General features: G+C 43.4%; 1 protein-coding gene across 1 annotated transcript; it reads left to right on the top strand.

Moving 5' to 3' along the window:
- Positions 1 to 3,421: 3,421 nt before the first annotated feature.
- On the top strand, positions 3,422 to 8,626 carry LOC125914353 (chloride intracellular channel protein 1-like). The gene is made up of 2 exons (XM_049619580.1): positions 3,422 to 3,483; positions 8,039 to 8,626. Exons 1-2 carry the CDS (start codon positions 3,422 to 3,424, stop codon positions 8,487 to 8,489), a joined length of 513 nt encoding a protein of 170 aa, XP_049475537.1. The 3' UTR covers positions 8,490 to 8,626.
- Positions 8,627 to 12,386: the final 3,760 nt, after the last annotated feature.

The following is a 12,386-nucleotide window of genomic DNA, read 5'->3' as shown; positions in this document are numbered from 1 at the left end:
AACTTGAGGGTTGTTTGTTACTGCATACCCTCACCCCTGCTGACTGGTATACATTCCACAGAGTATAATGCAGCACTCTAAAGATGGGACTAACATCTATAAACATATACGTGCCTAACAACAAAGCCCCAAAATACATGAAATAAAAAACTCTCAGAACTGGTGGGAGAAACAATGTAATAATAGTTGAAAACCCTTTTTTTTAATGTTTATTTACTTTTGAGACAGAGAGAGACAGAACATGACCAGGGGAGGGGGAGAGAGAGAGAGGGAGACACAGAATCCTAAGCAGTCTCCAGGTTCTGAGCTGTCAGCACAGAGCCCCATGCGGGGCTTGACTCGTCAACGTCAGCACAGAGCCCGATGCGGGGCTTGACTCGTCAACCGTGAGATCATGACCTGAGCCGAAGTTGGATGCTCAACCAACTGAACCACCCAGGCACCCCACTAGTTGAGTACTCTTTATACTCTAAATATTTAATAATACTTTAATATTCCACTCTCAAAAAACGATAGAAGAAATACACAAAATCAGCAAAAACAGAGATTCTTGAAAAATAAGGAATGATAGGGAATATTACTAAGTGAAAAAAGAGAATTACAGAATGACGTACATAGTAAATGTGTAAAATAGGTATTTTTACACAAAACGATGTACATGCAAATACACAGAAAACAGCCTAGAAGGATACACAGCAAACTGGCAATGCTGGTTAATTTGGGGGAGCAGGGAGTAAGCCCCCAGAATTGGAAGGGTGGTCAAGGATATTTTAGTGCTTGCTTTCTGTAATATTCTAATTTTTAACCAGGAGAATGAGTCATGCATTCTATCAGTACTTTTTAACGACTTAAATGATAAAAAATAATAAAGGAGGTTCTATGACGGTGGATTTGACCTGGAATCAAGACTAATAACGGGCGCCTGGGTGGCTCAGTCGGTTGAGCGGCCGACTTCAGCTCATGATCTCGCGGTCTGTGAGTTCTAGCCCCGCATCAGGCTCTGTGCCGACAGCTCGGAGCCTGGAACCTGCTTCCGATTCTGTGTCTCCCTCTCTCTCTGCCCCTCCCCTACTCACGCTCTGTCTCTCTCTCTGTCAAAAATAAACATTAAATAATAATAATAATAATAAGAGCATTGCCTATACTGAAATAGAACAGATCAATAATAGTAATGCATTGGTGCCATTTACTGAGCACTTACTATAGGCCAGGCATTAAACCAACTACTTCATATGCGTTTAACTTGAAACCTCACAAGAGCCTCCTGAGACAGGTGCAGTTATGATTTTCAATTTTTAAATAAAGAAAGAGCATCTCAGGGAGGTGAAACGCCTTTCCTACACTTACATCCTATAATGCAGTCTCTTAACGTTAGTAAATAAACTCGGTGCTTAGGGTGGGCATGGCAGGTTCCCAGAGTGGCTGCTCACAGCACAGAACGGGGTGGAGGGGAGGAAGGACTGGAGCACAAAGCAGCAGTGTTTCTGGGCGCCTGGGTGGCTCAGCCGGGGAGCGTCCGACTTCGGCTCAGGTCATGATCTCACGGTTCATGAGTTCAAGCCCCACACTGGGCTCGCTGCTGTGAGCCTGTCAGTGCAGAGCCTGCTTCAGATCCTCTGTCCCACATCTCTCTCCCTCTCCCCCACTTGCATTCCCCCCAAAATTAAAGAGGGGGAAAAAAATAGAAGCAGAGTTTCTGAATTTAGGGCCGACCTGGCTTCAAAACGGATTTTCAGACAACAGGTAGCAAAGTGCTAGGAGGGCAAACTTATGAAACTGTGGACGCACCGCAGGGGGACACACAACAACCCTTCTCATTTAATTACAGCTACTTAGGTCCTGTCCTTACTCCTGATGCTACTGTTTTATTTCTCTTTTAGAGGCAGTTAACAGGGGCGCCTGGGTGGCGCAGTCGGTTAAGCGTCCGACTTCAGCCAGGTCACGATCTCGCGGTCCGTGAGTTCGAGCCCCGCGTCAGGCTCTGGGCTGATGGCTCAGAGCCTGGAGCCTGTTTCCGATTCTGTGTCTCCCTCTCTCTCTGACCCTCCCCCGTTCATGCTCTGTCTCTCTCTGTCCCAAAAATAAAATAAAAAAAAAAAAAAAAAAAAAAAGAGGCAGTTAACAGTGGAGTGGTCTAGCTCAGAGACCCCGGTGCCTGAGTATGAATCCTGGCTGCTATTCATTCACTGTGTGGCTTTAACTTCTGATTTAACCTCTCTGGGCCTCAGTTTCCTCCTCTGTAAAATGAGTATGACAATCAGGCCTCCCTCGTCTACGGCCATACCACCCTGAACACGCCCAATCTCGTCTGATCTCGGAAGCTAAGCAGGGTTGGGCCTGGTTAGTACTTGGATGGGAGACAATCAGGCCTCCCTCAAATGGTGGTTATGATGATTACATGAGCCAATAGGTGTAAAATCTTCACAACAGCACTGGGCACATTAAAAACTAAGTGCTGGCTGCTGCCACTGCTATTCTCAATTGCACAAATGCCACCCGTGATGTCTGGCACATGATAAACGCTCAGAAATATTAAGCAAGTTGAATGAGGCTGTCGTTGAGGCCACACAGTGAGACCTTATCACAAAGAAACTTTTAGAGGCACTTCTAACCAAGGCGGTTAGCGCACAGGCTTTAGAGTCAGGAAGTCCTAGACTCTGCCACTAACAGGCTGTGTGCCTCTGGGTAGGTTGCTTCACCTCTCTGAACCTCAGCTTACTCATCTGCAAAATGGAGATGTTGATACAATCTGCTCAGAACTGCTGTGAGGGCTAAATTCAATCAATGTTAAGCTCTTTGCACCATGCCTAGCACGTGACACATACTCATTAAGTGACAGTAATTATTATCAATCACTAAGTCAATACACTGGACTCACTTGACCCTATGCCTTCCCATCACAAATAATGTTGTAACGGCATCCACAGAGGAATGCACAGCTAGTAAAGTAGTTTGAACCTTTGAAAGTAAGAAGTAATCAGTAAATAGTAGATGCTCTTCTTACATATACGAATGCAAATCCCTGAAGAGTTTAGCAAATGTATGTTTGTGTGACAGCTATTTATGGAGGCTGTATACTTTTATTTGCCTAGAATTTGATGCACTAAATGTAAACAAAGTATGATGGAGACTCTAATAGAAGCACTCCCCAGACAGCAGCCAGGGCTCCTTCCCAAGCTCCTTGGAAGCTTAGCTCCTCTGCAGGCATGTTGATGTGGTATATTTAGGCTGTTAATCACACCCAGAAATGTTCCCACCTATCTGAAGACAGGGCAAACCCAGCGAGTCTCAAATTAGCAACATCCTACAAAATCTCATCAGCCAATCTAATGCAAATGCTTTAACTTCTGCTCAGAGAAATTCTGTGAGAAATTCTCCCGAACCGGCTAAAGTTCATGGCTCCATATCAGCTATGAGGACGATGGAACGAGCCTGTTGGTCAGAGTCTCTGTGGCTGAAGGAGGACATGTCAGTCACCTTCGGGTGAATGAAAGCACAGTTTGCACAGACTAGGAGAGTTCCCTAGTTAAAAAAAATCCAAGCAGATCATGTGGTAGGGTGAACAACAGTCCCAAATAAAGAACTTGGGGGAATTTTACATGAGTTTGACTTTGTGTACGTCATTTCTAAAGACCCAGAATTAACAGTTCAGAGATGTGATGACTGTTGTACCCGACCAGTGTCTTACTGACAAAGAACTACTATTTCAGAAGCATGGAAACACAAATTAAACACAAGTATTTAGAGCTATAAGAGTAGAAAATATCCATTCTCACTTGGGGAGTCATTCATCCGTCATTATTAAGCCTCCCCCGTCTACCAGACACACACAAGCATGGTCTCTCCCCTCATGGGGCTTACAATTTTTTGGAGAGGGAGGGGGAAAAAAAAGTGAAGATCAACAAATAAAATACAATTCATCCTTGTTATTCATGGATTTCCTATTGCAGATTTTCCCACTTGCTAAAATGTGTTCGTAACCCCAAAATCAATTCACATGGTGTTTTCAGTCATTTGGGGACATACGCAGAGCAAATAAACAATTTGAGTTGCTCACTGAGGTCAGAGAAAGTGACGATCTGGCCTCCCGTTTCAGCTCCCTTTCTACGGTCTATTTAGAGACACATTTTTGTGCTTTTTTTGTGATTTCACTGTTTAAAAATGGTCCCCAAGCATAGTGGTGACGTGCTGTCTAGTGTTCCTAAGCACAAGAAGGCTGTGATGTGCCTTGCAGAGAAAAATTGTGTTACAGAAGCTTCGTTCAAGCATGAGTAACAGTAGTGTTGGCCATGAGTTCAACATTAATGTACATTAAATAAGGTGTCTTTAAGCAGAAACACACATAAAACAAGGCTGTGTGTTGATCAGTTGGTGAAAACGTGACCAGATTGTTGCAGGAACCCACCCCTGGACCCCCTGGAGCAATGGTTCAGTGCTCATTAATTCAGTGATGACTTTATAGAACATAACTACTATGAATAACGAGAATCGACTGCAACCCAAATCTATAAATGCAAAGATGCAAATAACTAAGGTGAAGTAGAAGTAAGCAAGGGGTGCCCTACTTTAGATTATTAGAGTATATAGTGCACAATGGACTCTAGTTTTCGTGTAAGAAAGAGGTACTATTAATACGTTTTAATATATCTATTTGCTTTGTTGACAAAGGCTAAAACTAAAATTTAAAACCTCAGCAAATTAACCTATCTGTATGACAAGTTGGTGACACAGCTAAAGAGAGGAAAAAAAGGTGTTCTTTTAAAACAGTGTTTTGAGTGTACAGGTATCTAGCAGGATGTATCCCAATGACCAACAAAATTGCAAAATTATTAATTCTATTAAGTATTACTAAGTATTCCTATTTAAATAGTAACAGTATAAATATCACTATTTTGAAACATATGTAAGTATCCAGGTCAATGTAGTTAGAAACCAAGATGCTTAGCTTAAGAGAAATGAGATACAAATATAAAATCAAAAGTTAAGTAAAATCATAATAATCTTACATTTAAGTTGAAAATATCATTGATTCATTTTTCTCTTTCTAAAAAAATATGTCTGGAAAAGACAGATCTACTACTATCTACATATCTATCTACTGGAATGATAACCCACTAGCAATGAGCACCACTGATGCCCAACTGTGGTTCCTAAATACCATTCTCTCTAAAAAGAATCAGGGTTTCTTCAAGAAACAGCTGATTCCAGAGGTAAGGGGAACAAAATAATCCTGGAACAACTTATTGTACCAAAAGGCATGGAAACCATTCAAGACAACTGAGATCATATCCAAAGAACTTTGGAGGCAACTTAAAGTGGTTCCCAGTAGCCAAAAATGTATATTTTGAGCTTCAAAAAGAGTAATGTCTGTAATGGGTCGAAACATATCAAGTCAATTTTTTTCAATCCATTAACTTATAATAATACTCTTAAGAATCACTGGTCATCTTTAGATGTTGCTGGTGTACCAACTCTATATTTGAAATTTTGGTAGGTAAAGGGAAAGAATAGATAGGCATGTATCCTGCCTTTACATATAAACTGGATTTCAGGGTAATCACAGTTAACCACAAAGGTGATAAACAAAAGTTATTTGTAAAGTAATCATAGCTTAAAATACAGAAGGAATGATAGAATTTGGAAAGCATCATACCGCAACCCCTAATGGAATAAGAGATTTAGATACAGTTGTCAGTGGATGCAGTCATTGGGTAAAAGCCTATAGAGACACATTATAATGGGTAGATTGGGCTGACAACACCTGATCCCATAGGATCAATCTCAGCATCACTAAAAGTGCAATCTGTGTGCCTTCTGGTGTAAGCATTACAAATACCAGGATTCTTGCAAAAGAAAAATAAATAAATATGCCCGAACCTAATCAACCGTCTCTAGATTTAGCTATTGTTTGGCAGGAAATATGGGGATACAGGAACAAGGTGAACCACAGACCAAGGAGGCATGGAAACGCCATGGGACAAATGACTCCGTTTCTTCAACAAATAAGTGATGAGGGGAAAATAGATGGGACATGTGAAGATTAAGAATTTAAGAGACATATCAACCAAATGCAATGTGACCTCCTCTTATGGATCCTCATCTAAACCAATCACCTGCAAAAGACATTTAAAAAATCTATGGAGAAATTTAGACATGGGTTGTGTATTAAATATATTAAGAAGTTAGGCTTTTTTATTTTGTAAGCTGGGGTAACAGCTTTGTGTTTATATAAACGTCTTTATCTGTTTGAGATGCAGGTTGGAAGTATTTACAGATAAAAGTCTATAATCGTAGGGATTTGCTTTAAAATTCTCTCTCTGGGCGCCTGGGTGGTTCAGTTGGTTAAGTGACTGACTCTTGGTTTCTGCTCAGGTCATGATCTCACGGCTCATGAGTCCGAGCCCTGCATCAGGCTCTACTCTGACAGTGCAGATTTGGGATTTTCTCTCTCTCCCTCTCTCTCTGCCCCTCTCACACTCACTTGCTCTCTCTCTCTTTCTCTCAAAATAAATACACTTAAAAAAATATGTTTATAAATAAAATAGGGGTGCCTGGTGGCTCAGTCAGTTAAGCATCTGACTTTGGCTCAGGCCATGATCTCATGGCTCGTGAGTTCAAGCCCCGTGTTGGGCTCTGTGCTGACAGCTCAGAGCCTGGAGCCTGCTTCAGATTCTGTCTCAGTCTCTCTCTGCCCCTTCCCCCACCTCTCTCAAATATAAATAAACATTTAAAAAATAAAACAAAAATAAAAAAATAAAATTCTCTCTCTCTCTCTCTCTCTCTCTCTCTCACACACACACACACACACACACACACAGTGTGATGGAGACAAGTGAAACAAGATTGCCAGCTATTAAGTATTGTTAAATCTGGGTGATACACAAAAGCTCATTCTACTATTTTTTCTTTTTATGTTAAAATTTTCTGTTAAAAAGGACTTCAAAACTAATAAATTGTAGGGGTGCCTGGGTAGCTCAGTCCGTTAACCTCCAACTCTGGATTTCAGCTCAGGTCATGATCTTGTAGTTCATGAGACTGATCCCCACGTGGGGCTGATAGTGTGGAGCCTGCTTGGGATTCTCTGTCTCCCTCTCTCTCTGCCCCTCCCCCTGCTCATGCTCTCTCTCTCAAAATAAACAAATAAACAGGGGCGCCTGGGTGGCTCAGTCAGTTAAGTGTCCAACTTTGGCTCAGGTCATGATCTCTCAGTTTGTGAGTTCAAGCCCCGCATTGGGTTCTGTGCTGACAGCTCAGAGCCTGGAGCCTGCTTTGGATTCTGTGTCTTTCTTTCTTTCTCTTTCTCTCTCTCTCTCTCTCTCTCCCTCCCTCCCTCCCTCCCTCCCTCCCTCTCTCAAAAGTAAAATAAATAAACATTTTAAAAATTTTAAATATTAAAATAATAATAATAATAATAATAATAATAATAAATTGTCTATTGACCTTACTCCTTAAAGGGGAAGAGAGTTCATGCTAATAATTTTTAATGTAGTGGCATCTTACACAATAACTACATAAGACTGGGAGCAGCCATAAGCTATTCATATCATTGCTTCCTCCATGCCTGACATAGGGCTAAGCATTTTACATGTATTATCTCATTAAATCCTAACCCTGAGAGGTAGGTCCTGTGATTATCTGCATTCTACAGATGGAAAAACTGAGACACGGGGCTGTTCATAGACACACAACAAATAAAGAACAAATCTGGGATCCGGACGCAGGCCCGATTCCAAAGTGTGCGCTGATCTACCGTGCGACGTGGGCCAACGCAGCCTTTTCAGAAACGAAGTAATGGAGAGCTGGAGGAGCGGGGTGCGGGGTACGTTGGGCTGGTGGGGAGGTCGCGTCTCGTGTGAGCGGGTCTGATCCGGCTTGTGCTGAGCCGAAGGGACAGCCCTAGGTCTGGGGGGAGAGAATCCCTGCCTGTGAGACCCGCCTTCCCTGGCCCGGGCCCCTCCCAGTTCCCCAGCGCCGACCGCTTCCTGGTCCCGTCGCAACTATGGCTGAAGAACAACCGCAGGTCGAATTGTTCGTGAAGGTACCCCAAGTTGGCAGCTCTGAACCCTGAATCCAACACGGCTGGGCTGGACATATTTGCCAAATTTTCTGCTTACATCAAGAATTCCAACCCAGCTCTCAATGACAATCTGGAGAAGGGGCTCCTGAAAGCCCTGAAAGTTTTAGACAATTACTTGACATCCCCCCTCCCCGAAGAAGTGGATGAGACCAGTGCTGAGGATGAGGGTATCTCTCAGAGGAAGTTTCTGGATGGCAATGAGCTCACTCTGGCTGACTGCAACCTGTTGCCAAAGCTCCACATAGTGCAGGTGGTATGTAAGAAGTACAGGGGATTCTCCATCCCAGAGGTGTTCCGCGGAGTGCATCGATACTTGCGCAATGCCTATGCTCGGGAAGAGTTTGCCTCCACCTGTCCAGATGACGAGGAGATCGAGCTGGCTTATGAGCAAGTGGCCAAGGCCCTCAAATAAGCCCCTCCTGGGGCTCTGTGCCCCCCCTCTATTTTCTCCACAAAGGCACCAGGTGGTTTCCACGTGGCTACCCAATGGACACACTCCAAAATGGCCAGTGGGCAGAGAATCCTGGAGCACTTGTGTAGGGCTGACTGGGGGGCTGAGGGGAAAGATGGGGAATCTAGGTAAGATTTTTATTGTGTGGGGGTGTGGGTAGGACAATGTATTTCAGTAATAAAATACAGAATGAAAAAAAAAAAAAAGAAACGAAGTAATGGCCGCCTGGTGATCTTTCTCGTGTGCGTGTGGAATCGAACAACAGAGAAAAGGGAAGAAAAACCAGCTCTCTCCCCATCCTCGCCTTGGTTTCGTACTTAGGGAACCACGCAAAGCTTCACCGGCCCATCATATTTTCTGGAACAAAAACAGGAGTCTCGATAACTTGTTGACAGGGGTGTTATAAGCACCGAACATTGTGTGCAGTGCATGCCCAAGGATGACGAGCAGTCCATAATTCCTAATTAGCATCTCTCAATTAGGAGTCTGGAAGCTGCTGCTTTGGAGGTGAGTTACGAGTTTGATTTGCATATGTCAGGGCTGCTTTCGATGGAGGAAACTGGTGGGTCTCTCCCAGAAGGGACCCTACTGGTGCCGTTTCCAAGAGCACTTTCTGGCACTGAGGAAGTTTCCCTGAACATCCGTTCTCCTCATCATGTGTTTATACCAACCCAGAGGAGAAAAATCACTTAGCAGCCACTGGCAGTGAAAGCCACAGATGGCCTTGCTTTTGGCAGAGGTGGCCCAGTGACCGTCACCACCCACCCTTCCCCGGCAATGTGGAGGCATAATTAAGATCAAAGAGCGCCCCTGGTAAATCGCCCATGAGCAGGCATCCCAGGAGGCACCACAGGGTGGCCTGCAGGAGGGCACATCCCAAGGCCCTAAAATCCTGCTCCCACCAATGACTACCCAGAAAACGCACTTCGTCTCTCAACTGTGGCACCTAGCTCACGGTGGCACCTAGCTCACGGGCTACTGCGTGGAGGAAAACAGGGTAACATACGGGAAGCGTTTTACCCAGTCTCCGACACATGGTCAGCATCAAATAACAACACTGATCGCTTATGGGTGATGATTTTATCACCATTATATTATTAAAAAAAAAAAAAGAACCAGGCCTTTCTCAGGCACCAAACACTGGTAGTAAAGGCAAGGTAATCAATGCAGCCCCATATAAAATAAGTACCTGGAAAAAGTTATTCTTCCCTTCTTTTAGTCTCCTTATTTTTGCGCTGTAGTAAAAGATACCTAACATAAAATGTACAGTTTTGACCATTTGTAAGTGGACCGTTCAGTGGCATTACGTACATTCACATCGTTGCGTGACCATCACCACCATGCATGTCCAGAAATTTCCATCTTCCCAACCTGAAACTCTGATCCCAGGAAAACACGGACTCCTCATCGCCCCCTCCGGCAGCCCCGGGCAACCACAGTGTTGCCTCTATGACTTTGATCACGCTAGCTTTCTCACGTAAACAGAATAATATAGTACAGCTGCCCCTAAAACAACATGGCTTTGAACTGTGTGGGTCCACTGATACATGGATTTTTTTGCAATAAATACAGTACTGTCAATGTATTTTCTCTTCCTTGTGATTTTCTCAGTAGCGTTTTTTTCTAGCCTTTGTTATTAGAATGTGGTATACAATACACAACACATACAAAATATTACTAATTGACTTTTTATGTTACCGATACGGCTTCTGGTCAACAGTAGGCTATTAGTAGTTAAGTCTGGGGGGAGTCAAAAGTTATATGTGAGTTTTGAAATGCGTGGCGGGGGGGAGGGGTCAGTTTCCCTAACCTCTGTGTTGTTCAAGGATCTACTGTATTTGTCTTTTGGTGTCTGACTTATTTCACTTAGCTTAATATTTTCTTGGGTCATCCATGTTGTAGCCTCCTCCTGTTCGTGGCTGAATACTACTCCACTGTGTGTATGTATCACATTTTATTTATCCATTTGTCCATCAATGGACATTTGGGTTGTTTTCACACTTTGGCTACTGGAAATAATGCTGCTATAAACAGTTGTGTACAAATATCTGTTCAAGTCCGTGCTTTCAATTCTTTTGGGTATATACCCAGAAGTGAAGCTGCTGGATCATATGGTACCTCTGTGTATAACTGGTTTTTTTTTTTTTTTTAGGAACTTCCTTATTTCTTTAAAAAAAATTTTTTTTTAACATTTATTTATTTTTGAGACAGAGAGAGACAGAGCATGAACGGGGGACGGGCAGAGAGAGAGGGAGACACAGAATCTGAAACAGGCTCCAGGCTCTGAGCTGTCAGCACAGAGCCCGACGCGGGGCTCGAACTCACGGACTGCGAGATCGTGACCTGAGCCGAAGTCGGACGCCCAACCGACTGAGCCACCCAGGTGCCCCAGGAACTTCCTTATTTCTACTAACATGCAGAATTATTCTACTTGCTGAATACTTATAAGTCAGGCACTTGGATTATTTTTCCCCTCATTTAATCCTCACAGAAATTGCCGTAGGCACATTATCTCAATTTTATAGATGAGAAAACGGACCTCAGGACCTACCTGAAATTGGGTAGGTAACGTGTGCATGATACCAAACTTAGCCAGGGCAAGTGCTGGGATCTGAACTCAGATCTGGAAGACTCTGAAGCCCAGGATTTCCCAGAAGGCTGTGCTGTCACCACTAGAAAGGAAGAAAAACATCCAACCTTCTCTTTAAAGTGCACGTGCCTGGGGCCTTGGGGGTCAAGAAGAGGGACCGCGGAAATGCAGAAAGTCAGCATCGCTACCAAACCGCTGTGTTATTCCAGACAAGTCCTTGTCATTTTGCATCTCAATCTTTTCATAGGCAAAGGGAGTTAATACTCCTAGGAGTGCACCCAAAAGAACTGAAATCAAGGACTCAACAGATACACGTACACTCATGTTCATAACAGCATTATTCCCAAATCAAGAAAGTGGAACCAACCCAAATGTCCATCAACAGATGAGCGGATAAACAAAACGTGGTCTGTTCGTACAATGGAATGTTATTCAGCCATAAAAGGGAATAAGGTGATGATAAACGCTAGAACCACACAGCTGAACTTTGAAAACAGCATGCTATGGGGGCGCCTGGGTGACTCAGTCAGTTAAGCGTCCGACTTCGGCTCAGGTCATGATCTCATGGTCGGTAAGTTCAAGCTCCACGTTGGGCTCTGTGCTGACAGCTCAGAGCCTGGAGCCTGCTCCAGATTCTGTCTCCCTTTCTCTCTGCCCCTCCCTGGCTCATACTCTATCTCTGTCTCTCTCAAAAATAAATAAGCATTAAAATTAAAAAAAAACAGCATGCTATGTTTAATATGCCAGATGAAAGGACAAATATTGTATGATTCTATTTATACAAGGTACCTAGAATGTACAAGCGCATAAAGACAGAAAGTACAGGTTACCAGGCACTGGGGGAAGAAGGAGAAGGGTGCTATTTCACAGGTACAGAGTTTGTGCGGGGGATGATAAAAACGTTTTGGGTATAGGGGCGCCTGGGTGGTTCAGTCGGTTGAGCATCCAACTGTTGATTTCAGCTGAGTTCATGATCTCATGGTTTGTGAGATCGAGCCCCACATTGGGCTCACTGCTGACAACATGGAACCTGCTGAGAATTCTCTCTGGCTCTCTCTCTCCCTCTCTCTCTGCCCCTACCCTGCTCTCTCCCTCTCGCTCTCTTGCTCTTTCTCAACATCAATAAATAAACATTTATTTTAAAAAACACTTTGGTTACAGCCAGTGATAATGATTATACCACACTGTCAATGTACTTAACATCACTGAATCATACACTTACCAATGGTTAAAATGATAAATAGTATGTATGTTTTACCACAATAAAA

Source organism: Panthera uncia, assembly GCF_023721935.1.
Source record: "Panthera uncia isolate 11264 chromosome D3 unlocalized genomic scaffold, Puncia_PCG_1.0 HiC_scaffold_8, whole genome shotgun sequence".
Taxonomy (NCBI): domain Eukaryota; kingdom Metazoa; phylum Chordata; class Mammalia; order Carnivora; family Felidae; genus Panthera; species Panthera uncia.
This window is presented reverse-complemented; position numbering and strand designations above follow the sequence as displayed.